At 37.7% G+C, this 16,451-nt stretch overlaps 2 protein-coding genes across 4 annotated transcripts in view; both read right to left on the reverse strand.

The window, feature by feature from the left end:
• Nucleotides 1-1,272: 1,272 nt before the first annotated feature.
• sff (sugar-free frosting) lies at nucleotides 1,273-11,963 on the reverse strand. 3 transcript variants are annotated; one of them, XM_017155383.3, is made up of 15 exons: nucleotides 11,837-11,963; nucleotides 10,564-10,658; nucleotides 8,442-8,668; nucleotides 8,207-8,357; nucleotides 6,126-6,341; nucleotides 5,411-5,610; nucleotides 5,123-5,347; nucleotides 4,480-4,919; nucleotides 3,935-4,093; nucleotides 3,705-3,871; nucleotides 3,308-3,412; nucleotides 3,172-3,247; nucleotides 2,938-3,110; nucleotides 2,751-2,881; nucleotides 1,273-2,381 (listed from the first exon to the last, which is right to left on the reverse strand). In XM_017155383.3, exons 1-15 carry the CDS (start codon nucleotides 11,922-11,924, stop codon nucleotides 2,297-2,299), a joined length of 2,538 nt encoding a protein of 845 aa, XP_017010872.1. In that variant the 5' UTR covers nucleotides 11,925-11,963; the 3' UTR covers nucleotides 1,273-2,296. The 3 variants fall into 3 exon arrangements, with proteins under 3 accessions (XP_017010872.1, XP_017010870.1, XP_017010868.1); XM_017155381.3 differs by having other exon boundaries at nucleotides 4,462-4,919; XM_017155379.3 differs by having other exon boundaries at nucleotides 4,432-4,919.
• Nucleotides 11,964-12,161: 198 nt separating this feature from the next.
• Nucleotides 12,162-16,451, reverse strand: part of Pka-C3 (Protein kinase, cAMP-dependent, catalytic subunit 3) — a 37,061-nt gene continuing 32,771 nt past the window's right edge. Inside the window, exon 9 of the mRNA XM_070214454.1 lies at nucleotides 12,162-12,299. Coding sequence (XP_070070555.1) covers nucleotides 12,267-12,299 — 33 coding nt within the window. The 3' untranslated portion in view covers nucleotides 12,162-12,266. The remainder of the gene's footprint in view (nucleotides 12,300-16,451) is intronic.

Consider the following 16,451-nt stretch of genomic DNA (forward strand, 5'->3'; position numbering starts at 1 on the left):
TGTAGTCCTTATAAAGCAATTATCGTTATACTTTTCCTCGTAGCCGCGATTGGTTTTTAGTATGCAGAGCTTTTTGGTTATGCTTAGGTTTAGTATTATTAGTTTTTAGTATCAAGTGAAAAATATGATTTTTACATTTCTTATGATACAATTTTGGTGATGAAATGTAACTTGTATTAAATGCGCTTGTATGTAAATATATATGGATGTACGAATGCAGGTGAGGCATATAGATGTATACTTCGTATATGTTGGGTATGCTGGGAGGACTTTGTTCTTGTATATGAAAGTAAATACAGAATATAATATGATCGAGGTGTATATGATATATGCATGTATAAATATATGAATGCCATCTCTTCATGTCGGTGAGCTTAATTTTGAATGTATGTTCAGCTTAAATGCGTTTTCTTCTTGAGTATTTTCAATATGATGAGCGATAAATAATTTGATGTATTGTAGTTAATGCTAGAAAGTAATTTCATTTCAATATTATTGCATGATTTTTGTTTGAGTTTGTTCTCGTGTATTTTTCCAAGTACTGATTCAATACTTTTAAATAGTTATGTTAAATATTTGTTATGTTTTACGCGACTTTACTTTGGTTTATCATTAAGCATTTATTAACTTGCCGTAATTTGTCGTTAAATATTTGTTCTAATCACGTTTTAGTATCTCTTCTTATTCCCCATCTGACTATTTTGATATTGCTGTCATACACAGTTTCAGTATAGATCTATATCCTTTTACATGTTACATACATTATTCAGTTTTGCCTTTACACTCTTATCCAGTAGATTTCACAAATTGCTGAGGTGCCTCTACATTGTTGTTAGCTTTAAGTGGATAAATGGACGGTTTTTTGTTTGGATTTCATTAGCTTTATGTCGATTTCTTAAGTCTTTTAGTTTCAAATTATCGTATGTGTTATAAAAAGAACTCTGATTGGCTTGGGTGTTAGAAAAGAATCTATAAACTATGAAAACCACTCAAAAGTAAGGTAGGTAAGGATTCAATGTGATTGTTTGTGGGGTTGCCTTGCTAAACGCTTCTTACACTCGGAGAAACACCATCGAAGGTCATCGATAGCGTTGCGATTTGTGCATTCTTGGACAGCTTGTTTGCTCTACTTGTTTTCCAATAAAAAAAATACAAACTCCCAATTGAATTTCTCTCCTAGGTTTTTTTGTCGCTGATGCAACCCAGCAATTTGTACAATCCCCGATCCGTTCTATACATAGATATATATTCGTCTCAATCGATTTATACAAGTATTGGTTAAGAAAGCTTTATTTCATGCCCATGCAAAATATATTGTTTCTGGTATTTAATGTCTTTACTTTAATGTGCTGTATATGCTTTAGTAGCCATGTGCTGTGCCGTTGTTAGTTATTCGGTATCTTTTGTACATTATACATGCCGGTTTTTCCTCTTTCCTATGCACTGTCAATATCAGCTGAATTTATCTACCACACAACACTCTTTTGATCGTCATATATGCATGTCTCAAGTTCGAAAGTTGACGCGTTTTATTTAGTAAATATTTTGTTATTTAGGAAAAATAGTTTGCGTTTTCCGTCCCGTTTCTTCGGTTCTTTATTTTTTTTTTGGCTAGCAAAATAGTTATATCGATTTGGTTTGTTAGAAAAACAGCAACGCTAAGTTAATGCAAAATTTCTTTAGTTTTTTCACTTTTTTTTATTTAAGTTAGTATTTAAAGATCAGTGCATTTGCGTAATATCCTTTATACACTCTATACAAATCATCAGCGAATTTTTTTGAGTAGCAATCATTTGCGTAGCTAAATACGAGGCCTAGTCTAGGTAAAGAAATCGACTAGAGTAACTGGTTCGACTTAGGCTAGAGCTAAATTGATTTTTTTTGTATATTTTTACACGGTGTTTTTACTTGCAAGCTTTTTAGGCGCGGCGGCAACAATGTCCCTCAAAAGAACATATTCAAAAAGTCACTCAAAAAATCAACAATAAATAGAAAACGAAATTCGATAAAAGCTAGAGCAGCTAGCAAAGTTCTGTTCATTCAATCGGCTTTCAAAAGTTCAGATTCGTTATATATGCTAATTCATAAAAATTCCACTATTATTGCTTTGGTATATTATTCGGATTTTTCGTGTGTTTACTTAGTTTGAAGATCTCTGGCTCTAGAAAAAATACTGTTTGAGTGGCTGATTCGTTCTCTAGTTGGAATACAATATTTGGTTGCGTTTGGTGTTGACTAGTGCCATATCGAAACAAATGTCCTTGAGAAAAATGTAACTAAATCAGAGAAATAATTCTCATGCGATTGCACTACCGGACATCGTTGTCGCCTGACGCTCACTCTGCAGCTCGCGGTTGCGTTCGTGCTCAGCGGTTTCCGAGCTGAAAAAGAGAGTCTAAAATTAGTTTTCTGTACGAAAGTAATAATAAGTAACAATTTATTTATAAAATGTAATAATAATTATAGATTGAATATATTTAATTTATAATTTTAAAATATTTATAATTTATTCATTTAATTGATTTATTATTATTTTAATGTTGCAATAACTAGAGTAAACAGTTTAAAAAAGAAAATAAAATTACAAAATATATAATTCATTCCCAAAAATGATCAAACTATCTAAACAATCGTGTTGCAATTACTATCAGGGATTTACTTCACTAATTTATTGAGTACATTAAATGCATCAGAGAAATATATAAACAGGATGTTAATGTTGTGTGTACATTATTCGGTATGCTGCTTACTTGGATCGCACTGCAATGGGGCTTCCGGGTATGTCAACTGGATTGGCATTGTTGTTGTTTGTGGTCGACGCCCGACGACCATTGCCCGACTTGTACGAGAATATGGAATCGTTCTCCATATCGTTTTCGATCTAAATATATATATGTTAGCTCCACTTCCTCAACACTGGATTTAAAGCGAACTCACCACCTGTCGCTTGTACGATAGTCTTTCACTGGACACCGATCCGCAGGAGGAGCTTTCCGAAACTGCCTGGGTTACACTGGTCACCGTCGGCGGACTACTGGGACCCGGGAACCGCTTGGAGCACACCTGGGACTGAATGTGCTCGCAAATACGTCGAAAACGCCGAATGTTACCTTCATTAAAAATGAGTTCAATTAAGTTGTTTACAGGGCTTGATGATGGTGTATTGTTTACCTGATAGCAACGTAAATGTTAGTGCAAACAACATATCTGCAATGTCACCTTGTTTGCAAATGGCACTGATGTCAACCTGAAAATATTCCCGGACCATTAGCGATCTGAAACCCTGCTGATGGCTTGACCAACTCACCTGGAACTTGACATGGCGCTGGAACATGACGGGTCCATTGCCATTCCGTTTGTACTCTACACGAAACGAGGTGGGCGAGACCACACTATGAGATAGTTCAGCCATCTGTAAAAAGTTAAAAGAAAAGTTGAATAAAGTATAATAGACTCTTGAATCAAAAGTATATCATAAAAGGATGTAAAATATTTTTATACCCGTTACTCGTAGAGTACTTTATGATTTAAAAACAAAAGCAAAATGAATTTCCTACTAAAATCTACCTTTTCTTTAGTAAAATATGACCTAATATGACCTAATCCTTGCTAGCGAGTAGTTTGAAATTAATCGGAAGCATTACATGAATAAATTAATATTCCCCAGATTTATTTAGTTTCTTGTATGATCTTTAGCTACTTACGGATAAAAATGCATGGATCAAATGCGCCTTGACCGTGGCAATGGGCTTGCCCTTGACCAAAATAGTGAACGTTTCATCCTTCTCGGTTGTTATGAGATTACCGAACCAAGAACGCTTTGTGAGCTCCGGCGAGGACTCGGGCGTCAAGTGCACCTCATCGGCCGAAACTGCAAGGATTTATTAAAATTAAACATTTTAAATTTTAATTAATTTACTAACGACCCACTTACCCTGCATTTTTCTGCGATGGAACCGCGGACTTCCCAAGAAACTGTTCTTGATGTTCGTAAGCCGCGTCTTCCATAACTGGCCACCAGGTGTGTTGCAAGGTGAGCCGGGCATTCCCGGACTGCTGTTGTTCATCATGGGAGAGCCATTGGGATTCACAACTGTAAGTAAAGGGGAAAATAGAGGTATATTCAGGAAGCGCATTGCACAAGAAAAATAATCTTAGTTTTCAAACCGACATGTCTTAAGGTTAACTTCTATTTTCCTTTTGATCAAGCTGATCAAATTGTTTACTTTTTTGACTAAGATGATACAAATTATTCTTGTCAGCTAGGCGACAAGAATATTAAGTACAATTACATTTCTATTGAAAATACTAAATTACCCTTATCAAATCGGTTTTTAAACTTGAAACAAGAGCAGATTGATCTTGCTTTAACTTGATTATTTTTTTGTGTTGGACAACTATAATTAAGGGATCTACGGGGCATGCACACACCACTATTCGAATCTGGATCGTGGAACATACTAATGGCAATGGTCGGACCTGAGTTGGCACGGTGGTGCACCGACGGTGAGGCGGAAGTGGATCCGCTTGAATTGCCGCCCGGACTGCCCGGCGGAATGCCGCAATCCCCTCGCTCCCTCGGCGATCCTCCTCCGCGCTCCTGACGCAGTGAGTCCCTTCGTTCGATCCTGGGCTCCCGCACCACCACCACATCGCCCTCGATGCTCTTCTGCGAACTGTGCGAGGGTGTCCGGCTCACCGAGGAGTGGTGTCCGGAACGATCACGGTCCCCGTATGTCGAATGCCTGGTTCCCGCCGCTGGGGAAGATGGTCGAGAAATGGCATTCGCCTGCTGCTGGGCCGAACTCATCGGGGAGTTGCAACGCGTGGGACTGTGATATGAGGAGCTCCGCACCGACGAGGAAACGGTTGTGGGCGAGCGCCGTTGATGGTTCCGTGTGCTGCTGTACGAGCGGAAGCTAAAAGGAGGACAATACAGCAATTAATGGAATTCATAAAAAATTATTGAAATTTATTTTTGGTGGTTTTAATTACCGAGAAATAAATCTTTAATTTCTGATTTTTACAAAAAAAAAGATTTGTATATTGAGAATTAAAACTAAAATCACCAGTTTATTTTCTATGAGATTTAGAAAAACTATTTAGAATATTCAACACTCACTTAAAGGCTTGTCGTCTTGGCGTCAGCGGTGAACCCTCCGAAATCTGTCCATAGCTGGGAGCATTGGTACCATTAATGCGACACGTGTCCAGGCGTTTACGCGGCGGATCCACTGCATCGAGTTCACTGCGGGACTTCTGGGCGATCTCGTCGTCATCCTCCAGCGCGGGTCGTCTTCGCTTGCGCTCCAGCAACAGGAAGTATATGACCTTCTCCGTATTGTGACTAAGTGATGGGGGATCAAAAGTTAGATATGCTATTTAAAATATTAAAGGTATTCAAACGTACCTTGAACTGAGCAGCTCCTGGATAAGCTTCTCTTTCTCCTTGAAACAGCCCAGCGAGCAAATGGCGTTCAACACATCCGGATCCACCGCAGTGGCTGTGGGAATAACATGTGTCTGCACCACCTCCATCATCGGCAGCTCCAGCTCCAGCTCCCCCTTGCCGCCAGCTGTGACCCACGGATGGCGGTTGATTTCAGCCAGCTGGACGCGGTCGGAAATGAAGCAAAAACGAGTTAAAGGGAGGAAGTCCAAGGGAGGGTGGGTAAATAGCTGGCAACGTGGTGACCCAAAAACCAACAAACGCTTGGGGGTGGCTCACAAATGACTCACCACCCACACTCAAAAAAAGTAATAGGCCTTTGTACTGGGAAGTTCTTATTCAATCTTTTATATTTCCAACTCAAAATGTATATCTTTAATTTACGAAATATCATTTAAATTGGTTTCTAATAAACATTTTTTAAATCATAAGGGGAATGCCAAAATACAAGAATTTACGTATTTTCACTTTGTTAAAAAACTCTTTATGAATGTAAAACCTTTTTAAAGTAGGTTTAAGAAATTCCAGCTCTTTTTAAAAAATGTAAAATTTAATATAAGAAACCGAAAAACTATACATCTATTTAATTTATTTTTAAGTGCACTCATAAAAGTAGATAATTTTGGGAGTTGGCATTGTTGGATCGCCGCTGCATTTCTGGGTCTGGATGACTCACCGTGAGACGCCGGTCCGGATTCACCTCAATCATGCCGCGCAGCAGACTCTGGCAGTCCGGCGGCACGAAGTGCGGTATGTGAAAGACGCCGCGCTTGACTTTCTCCAACAGCTGGCGCAAGTTGTCGTCGTCGAAGGGCAACGCACCCACCAGCAGGGCGTACAGGATGACCCCACAGGACCAGACATCCGCTTTGCGGCCATCGTACTTCTCACCCTGGAAAAGTGGGGAGAAAATAGAGGGAAAATCAGAAATTGAGACATTTTCAGGACGGACGTTTGTCCGTTTGCTTGGATATTCGTCTTATGTTTGCTTTCAGCTTGATTATTTTCGAAATTCGATTGGCCATTGTGCGTGGCCCCAAATCGTTAGGACCCTTCACCCTTTTTTTATCGAGCCACACTCGTGTGGGAATGCCATAAGCCTGATCTGAATGCTTACTAATTTAAAAAGTTTTCTATTTAAAGACTGATTGTAAAGGGGGATAGGTCCGTTCAACTCGTTGACGTCCATTGACGTGTCCATCAAATGCCAAGTTTCTCATTCCCCCACTCCGACGATTCGGTTTTCCTAGGGGACGGTTATTGACTTGGCAGGTAAATGGCACAATGACTCGCAGTTTGTTGCCCACTACAATGTGTAATTGTAGTACGACTGTAAATTACGGGTCATGTGGCCGACTGGTAAATCTTTAAACACGAAGGTGGGATATATTTAATGTTTCCATAACTTTTTGCTTTTGATTGTGTGCATCCTAATCCATTTATAGTTGTTTTGCAGGTATTTCTTTGTTTTGGAATAAATATGTTGATAAAAATCAAACTATTTATTATGTTCTAAGAAATTTCAAATTGGGTTTCAGGTTTGATACATTATAATAAATAATTTAGGAAATTAGTCATTAAAGAATAGTTCATTTAAGAATTTTTTATATGAACGGAACTGCAATGTATAATGTGTTACCCTTCTATGATAACCACATGTACTTCATGTCAAAAGCCAAAACCGACCCATTACTTATAAGCATTTTCCAATTATAGCTACTCTGAAAACTCCAATTTGTAAGATTATATGTCTGGTGTACGCTCGATTACCCTGGCCAACTTTTGTTTGTCGGTAACCCTAAACCGGATTGGGCTCTGGCTGTGGCTTGAGCCCCTACCACCTTCCAAAGATTGATAAACGACCACTTATGTGATTGAGTACATGGGCTTTCCACGCAATTTTCCCCTACAAATTGTCAAGGTTTTCCCTTGCAGGGCAGATTTGGTTAGCAGACATCAATTAGGAGTTGGGGAGAGCTACCAGTACCCACTGAGCTTTGACTGTTGAATATTTATAAAAGAATATATACGTGCAGATAAGCTAAACATCACGTAGCAAGCCAGATTTATAACCCAGCAGGAGTATATGATAAGACTGAACGAGGAAATATTTTAAAATTCCCCTTATGAATTTATTACGGGTGCAGCAGCCATGAAGCATCGCCAGAAGCTGCAGCGAATCCAGCTTGAAGGATATGGTGCAGAATACACTAAGAAAATTGTAAACATTTTCTGGTTAAAGAAATGTAATAATGTCTCCTTATTAAATGTGAAACAGTTAAGGGTGAGGTATTTCTCTTTAATATTTGAACATTTCTTGTTGAAAATGCTTGAAAAATTCTTTGTTGGCTTCGTATAAGAATTACAAGAATATGACATTTAAATCGCAATAAATTGTTTCTCTGAAAGTCACGAAGATCCCCTTACCCTTGGCAGAAAATCGAACACTTTAAGGGGATTCGCAACTTTTTGTTGGGTGTAGAGAGCGCCGGGCTTCCCGAGATGGGAAATCATATGCGCACATGACGTGCATTTGCATAGAAGGGAGCCCGACGAGCCTGACGAAATTTGCATAGGAAAGCGACTCCAGGAAGCCGCCTCCTCCAATGCCAGCGATGCTGCATCTGAAAATGTGCTAAAAAGTTCGCCTTGATTGACGTTTATGCGTTTGCCGCACTTGTGCTTAGAGTTGGGGGAACAAACGGGACGGAGCTGCCCGGCAAGCAATCTTTTGGCCATTTTTCACCCGAGTCTTACCCGTATGACCTCCGGACACGCGTAGTGTGGGCTGCCGCACGAGGTCTCCAACATGCTACCAGCTGGCTGCAGAGATGCCATCCCGAAGTCCGCTATCTTAATGTTATTCTTTTCGTCCAGCAGCAGGTTCTCCGGCTTCAAGTCTCGATGGCTGCAAAGCGAAATAAATCCAATATTGATTGTCGTTCGGAAGGGGAAGGGAGTTCTCAACGCGGAAAGGAGTCCAAGGACTTACCAAATCGAATGCGAGTGACAGAAATCCAGGGCGGAGATGATTTGCCTGAAGAACTTGCGCGCCTCCTTGGGCGTCAGACGACCCTTCTTCACCAGGTAGTCGAAGAGCTCACCGCCGGATACATGCTCCAATATCAAATACAAATACTTCTTGTTCTCGTACACATCGCTCAGGCCAAGGACGTGCGGATGATCGATTAGTTTCATTATGGCGATTTCCCGTTCAACCTTCGCAAAGAGAGAGACAAGCGATTTTAATCGACTTATCGACAATGTTGCCAAGTTCCCCTAAATCCCCATACCAGCACTGGGAGAAAAAGGTATTCAATTTAATCATAAATATTTATAAGGAAAACAGAGGGATGGTCTATTGATTTTACTGAATATGGATTACTGCTTGGATCAACAAATATTTCTCAACTAATACAATAATCCTAATTTTATAGTTCCAGGAAAGCATTTTCTAATTTTTTTGAAGAGTGCACTTCTCCTTACAATGCACTCAAAGTGCTTGGTGCTTGGCCGGCCATAATAGCCCATTGTTGTCCTCCGAATGGCGTCCAATTTCTCATTGCGTGTCCCGACCAGCTGGCCCTACAACATGGACACCACACGCAATCATCGGCGGTCCTTTATCCTCATTTGCACCCCTCGACCTCACCTTGCATTTCGATTGTCCTACATGTCTGAGCTTTTGTCACCCCCAAAAACTCCACCCCAACCTGAGGGCAGTCAATTTTGTTTTACTTTGTTGTCGCACGCACTAATTTGTCCCATGTCCTTTCGATGTCCTACAAAAAGTGCACCACATTTTCGGTAGACATAGAAGAAGAGAAGTATGGAGAGGAGAAAACGAGGTGGGGTAACCTTTTCTATGGTTTTATTATGACAGCAAAGAAAAGATAAATAGTTGAGCTTTACTGTGACTTTTATTGAAACCGAATGAATGGTGCCGGGTCTGCGAATGAATGAAATCTATTTAGAGTGTTTGCCACGTATTATAATAGACGTGGTGTGTTCTGGATTATGGCAGAAAATCGATTCAAGAATAAATGAATATTTACCACAGATAATTTGTGGTCTATTTGTAAGATAATTATGCTTTGAATTCGTAAAGGTCATATAAGCCACGAATATATTTCGAAGTATGTACAACCCTAGTCAAAAGTATTTTCACAAATTTGAATGTTAACTGTACTCATATTTTGAACTTATAATATAAACATTTTGGCACCTATGGAAAGAGCACTTCAATTCCGTTTAAATGACACAAAAATGTTCTTAACCCATTAAGCACCCTTTGAAAAGTGGGCAAATTAGACAATTTTTTTTTTAAATCAAATTTTCAACTTTTTTTCTGGGGCTTTAAACAAAAATGTTTTGATGCAAAGTTGTTCCCCAATCAAAATTAATAATAACTGCAAAAAAAAAATTTCAAAATATTTTTCCTTGTATTTTTTATGATTTTTTGAAAATAGCTATTTTTGCCGCTTTTTCTTCCTTTTCATACAAAATTTTACTGAGAGGTCTCCATTCAAAAAATCATAAAAAAATACAAGGAAAAATATTTTGAAATTTTTTTTGACCACCCCTGTATATAGACCAATATTTTATTTTCCTCAAAAAACAACCAAAAAAGAATACATATTTAAAGACTTGGTCACATAATTAAAGGTCACACACAAAATCTCTGTAATTTTTAAAGTCTAATTTAAGGAACGAAATATACTTTTGACTTTCTCTGACTTTGGCACACTAAAGATCCTGAGAAAACCGCAAGCCTGGGAAATCCCCAAAAGCCTTTCCCCAACATGTAATGTAAGTCCAAAAGTCCAAATGGCTGTAAGTTTGACTGCAATGCTCCACCCTTGGATCCACCCCTGCGACAGCCCCTAAACCACGATACACTTTCAAGGAACCGGGCAATAAAACAACGAACCACAAAACAAATTTTATTGTCACAGTTTTTTATGACTTGTACGCCAGGAGAAGACAAACAAGAATCGAGAAAGAAATAGGAAAAGAAAGCGAAAAACAAAATCATAAACAGCGGGAAAACCATAAACCAAAGGCAGGAAAACTTTCCATCAAGTCACGACCTTCGACCCCGGGTAACTACTTACCTTCATTAGCACCGATTCGCTGAGTTTCTCGCGATTGATTATTTTAATCGCAACCTTCTTGCCAATCACACAATGCACGCCCAACTTGACGAGACCTGCAAATGGATGAATGGGAAATCGTAATTGAAATAACTTTTGTAAGTATTGCAGATATTTCTGAGTGGCCTTTCTGCTACGACAAGAAAAGAAAAACTTAGAAAACAATTAAGAAGGAAAATTTCTATAACTTTTTAAGTGAGTACAAATGACAAAAGAGAAAATGGATATCAATCAAATTTCTGTTTAAATAATTGTTTAAGAATAATAGTTACTAGGTTATAGCTTACAAATATTCTTTATCTGATTTGATCTGATACACTTCTAAAATTAAAAGTCCATAAGTATATTTAAACAATATAGATAGAATATAAATTATTTATCTAATAATTTATATTGTGTTATTTTAATGATTAAATTTATTATGCATGTTTAAAGATAGTTGCAAACTAATTGACAAATTTAAACCTCAACTTTTTTAATTTTTAGTAGTATATTTTAATTATTTCTTTGATTTAAAATTCTTTATTCAACCCGATGTGACTAACGCGTTAGGATATAAATAAATAAATGAAATGAAAAACATTCAAGGGTTCCTAGGACTTTTAAATTTAGATATAACAATTATATTTTGTTTTAATGGTAAAATTTTCGGTTATTTAATTTACATTTAGGAATAACTTTTTATGGGTATTATTATTATTATTATTATATTATTATAAAGTGTTCGACTATAATGTAAAATTTACAGACGAACTTAAACTTAGCTATAGCTACGGGGCCTTAAGCTAAAAAATTCAATATTTCATTCTTCATTATTTTAAACAGGGTTGTCTACAAATTTACAAGCTAAGTTACATTTTTATGGGTATATAAATTTTAAATATATGTGAATTTAAGAGGATTTGTAGCACTGGGGATGTGGCTGGCGAAGAATTTCTCGATTTTTTTGTTCGCCTCTCACAAAAAATAATAAGAATGAATTGAAATTTTCTTTAATCTATTTATTATTCATATTTGCTGGATTCCAATTTTTTTATAAAAAAAGGCACATAAATATTGCATTTAATTTAAAATAGAAAATTTCTTCAAAAAGCTAAAATCTCAACAGACAGCGGTAGGTATAATTACAGTAAGAAAAACCACTCCACCTCGATCCAATGAATGTAATGATAGTTTTAGTCGATGCAGCTACCACTTAGTAGCACGTAAATGGTAAGAGTTCTCTGGCACTTACCCGTTTGACCCTTGCCGAGGGTTTTCTCCAGGCGATAGGGCCCCACAAATTGGCAATTCTCCGCCGTGACATTGTTCTCCTTCTGCATTTTGTTGGCCGTCGCTTCGTCTTCGTCCTGCGTCCTTGGTCCCCGCGGGGCTCCTTGGTGTTAGCTGTTAGCTGTTTGCGGCTGGCAGCGTCAGCTGGCTTCTGGCCATGTACTCCTGGACTCCTGGCCCCGCCTCCTTGCCTCCTTGCCACTCCTACCAACTTGGGTGTCGCATAGCGTCAAGTGAGGTATGGGTGTGGGGTCCTTTAATTACTTTTGTTCGACAAAAGTTTTATTGCGATTGTTAAGAATTCCTTTTTGCAGTTTGCAAATGATGCAGCATTTAATTAACTTTTGCCTATAATTGTACTGGTCCTGTTGCTCTTGTTGCTGTTGTGGCTGCTATTTCCACATGACTTCATCACAAAATACTAGCTGCAATAAAAGAGAGAGACGGAAAGAGTGGTGAGTGAGAGAGACAGAGAGAAGGGGAAAGGTCAATGTGATTACCAATGAATATTTATGTTCCCTTTGGCCAAACTGAATTTTTAATTGAAATAAATGGAAACTAACTATATTACCGGATAACTATTTGGTGTGTGTGTGTTAGTCAGTCAGGTGTTCTAATTAAAACCCCTCCAGCTGTGCCTGTGTGTTTGCTTCTCCTCTTAGCCATTTCAGGAGTAAATTTATGACCCAGCCAGCTTCCTACGAACAGGAAAGCCATGGAAACACACACATAAACAGGTGAGAAGAACATATACTTTAGTGTGTGCTGCTTCATTTAAATTTGTAATAATCTTGGCTCTTTGAAGTGTTTCGTTTTCAATTATTCGTCCATTTAGTTTAATTAAAGGTACATTCTGTTCGTAGTGGATTCCCGTGTAGTGAACGGATTATTATTTTGCCAATTATGGGAGAATGATAGCAAAAGGAATTCTTTATTAATAAATCCTCTTTATCTGTACTGTATACCACAAGAAATATTTGATTTTAAATCTGTTTAGCGGATCAAAAATAAATTTATGCAATTCGATTGTCAATACCTATTGAGAAAATAAACTAATTTTAATCTATATCAAACGATTACAGTTATACAACAAGTCACACCGATATTAAATTTAAAATCAATTTATCTCTTTACATTTTTTCTTAAATTTTATTTAATTTGTTAATTTATTTTATTTCTTAAATTATGTTATTCTACTTTATAATTAATAACAAACTTTTTAGTATTTAGTAATTAAACTTTACAAAAAAAACCATTTAGTATTAACCTATTAAACGCAACTTTGTAACCAAGACCTGCAGACACAAAGATATAAATAATTCCTGGGAATTTTCCTCGAAGCTTGTTCAAAAATTTACGCTTTTCAATCTGCTGCTGGCCGTGAAGTGAGACGAAATCGTTTAAAAATTTCATTAGGAGAGCACTAAAAAACACCCATAGAAGCAACAACAATTGCTCAACGGGGCGTGTTGGCATAAAAAGCGAGCATAAAACTTGGCCAACTACGAATGGCTAAGAGATGGGCAGGAACAAAGAGCAGCCAAGGATAGAAAAGCCAGGGAATCAGTTTGAATTACTGGACAAGAGGGGCAGGTAAGCATTATATTTAGATGCTGACGCAGTCTCTGATAATTCTCCGAGATGACGTTGAAGTGCCAAGTCCGTAGGACGGGTTTGAATGAGACGCCCAACTGACAGGACGATGGATGCTCACGCGCTCAAATTGAAAAATAAGTGCACATCAAAATGAAACAGTGCGCAAATGTGGGTACACTGAGAACAAGTTATTTACAGCTTTATACCAGATACACTAACCTTTTGATATTAACTCAAGATCACCGACAATAATTTTATTAATTTAACTTAATGTTGTTTATAATATTTTTAAGAAAACATATTTTTGAAATTACGACACATTTTACTAAATATTTATTTCATTTAAATATTCAACAATATTTGTATTAAACAATGTTAATATTTTTTAATCATTTACATTATATTATTATTAAAAAGCTCATTGTACCATCGTACCAAATTTAACCAACGAAATTTAACTTAAAAATTATATTTTTCCGTGTGGGGCTATGAGAGAATGGGAGTGAATGGAAGTGAAGGGTGTGGTTCTGGTTTGGCCCGAAACATTAAGGTTAAACGGGCAGCAGATGGCGGGTTCTCGCAGGAAGCGCAGGAAGGAAGGATGCTAACAAGCCTACCGCCAAGCACTTTCCCTTCCGCCCGAAACAATAAGAAAACTTTCACTGGGGCCAACACCATTACACCCCTATACTCTTACACACGCACACCCCGACATCCTAACATCCTTTCACCCAGCCCCCCGCCACTGTTCTGCTAACCTAATTTGAAAAATGCGCTAAAAGTTGAAAACTGACATTGTTTGGCAAGTGCCAACACAAAAAAAAGCGGCAAGATAAGGCCAATTGAAGCCACGAATGGTAGATACTCCGCATAACTTAAACTTTCAATTTGCGTGAACTTTTGCGATTTTATCTTCATGGAGGAAATTCCATTCCAGGTGATATCGGTTTCTTCCTTTGCCGATTAAATTAATTAAAATTAATTGTATTATCAATTATGTTTAAAAAAAATTTATTATATTTAATTTTAAAATATGTAAATATTTCGGGTCCTAAAGTCTTAATAGGTTTCCCTATGCAAATGATATTGATTATAATGTGAAATTTGTACGTTTCCCAAAAAGTATGCTACAATCTTTTTATAATACAGCTTGTTTTAAAATATTTCTCTGAAAAATTATGCTAATATATGTAGACCATCTCATCAAAAGAAACTTAATGAAATAAACCAAGTGCTCCCCATATAGGCACACGAAGTGTAAAAGGGGCGTGGCCGGCAACTGCCATAAACAAGTCATCGTCATGGGTCGCCTTTTTTGTAGCTTTCGCACTTAAGGCTGCGGCAAAATGTCTACACAGGGTTTATATATAAACATACAAAATATATACTTCTTTGGATCTGAATAAGTTTGCGTCCGTATGCGTGCAATAAAAATCATAAGCAAAACGTTTAGAGCATTTGGCGTTGATTTTGGCCTAGCCACGGGAAATTTATGCTTTTAGGTCGTGGCAACTAGGAGAATGTCACAAGGCGAAAGGAAAGCGGAAGAGGAATAGGAAGGACCCGGGGATTGAGGCAGGAAGATGAAAATGGAGACGACCTCCATTGATGTAGGCTCAAAAGGACCTGGGGATGTGACCGCCTTTTATGGTTCCATGCCCCAATAAAAAGCCATCAACCATAATTAAGCGATTTGCAAACAATGCACAACCATATAAAGGCAATGAATAGTGCTGAGCCAGATCGAAGCTGGAGATGGCTTGATTTCGCATAAATTTCTTTATAGGAAAGATGAGGAAAATGAGTAAATGTATGTGACAATCCTTAGAAGTTCGATTAATTAGTTAAATGTTACAAGGACAAGTTTTCTGTTTAATATATGGAAACATATATGACCTTTATGTTCTTATTAGAAGGATAAGTAGTTTTATATATTATTAAAAATGTTCTTTGTATTTTATATTTAAAACTTGAGAAACTCATAAATTTGTTTTTCAATAAATAAATAAATATGATTGATCATAATTTTTATTAGTATATAAATTATCCGCAAATAGTTTAAAATTGTATGATTTTATACTAAAATGTAATGTTATTATTAGGTGATTATTCAAGATAAAAAACCAATTCAAATATTTCTTAATTACGAACCTTAGTTCGTTCCAGAGTTTTTGGAATTAAAAATCTACTATCATCAGGGCTATCCACTTACATATGAATTTACAATCAAAGTTGTTCCTGCCACCAATTAAACTTAGCCACTCATAATTCATAGGGCCGAGATCCAACCCCCATTTACCAATTAAGAATCCCCCAACTCCCGACTTTTCTAGTTTTCCTCGAATTTACATCTTATTAATGTTCACTCAACGGTTTCAAAAACAATTAACAAGCCGAGTCTCAAACGCAGCTGTCAGATGCTGCCCGAGCTCCATGTTCATTAGCCTTCTCGCACAATTAACCCCGAGGGGCCAGGAACGCCGAAAAATAAGGAATTTTCCATAGGCAAGTGTGTTATCTAACCAGCAGCAAGCTGAAAAAAATGAGCAGAAATGACTTTGATTTCTCAGGCGAGCCCCATCCACATTTGCATACATCTGGCTGAGACCTCGAGGGCAAAATTGCCTTTGCAGCAGCGCCAGGACCCAAGACCCCAAAGTTTAACCAAGTTTCTTTTTTTTTTGGGAGGGTGGGAAGGTGGGGCCATCTAAAAGCCAGAAAAACTCAATTTCAAAAACGACAGTCAATAAACGCACCCAGCTCACACGCACATTTCTCAAAAGGGGGCTGAAAATTCACTGGAGCAGTATGCCAGCCAACGTGGCGTATGAGTGTTTTGGTTTTCCCTCAACCCGGCGTTTTTAAAGTGCAATCAATAAAATGCTTTTGAGTTGTGAAAATTGTGCGTAAGTGGCTTTTCATCAGGCCCCCGACAAGAGTTGGCGAGGGAGCGAGTTGAGGAAATTCAGAAACAGCAACAG

The sequence above is a fragment of the Drosophila takahashii genome, chromosome 3L, assembly GCF_030179915.1.
Source record: "Drosophila takahashii strain IR98-3 E-12201 chromosome 3L, DtakHiC1v2, whole genome shotgun sequence".
Lineage (NCBI taxonomy): Eukaryota > Metazoa > Arthropoda > Insecta > Diptera > Drosophilidae > Drosophila > Drosophila takahashii.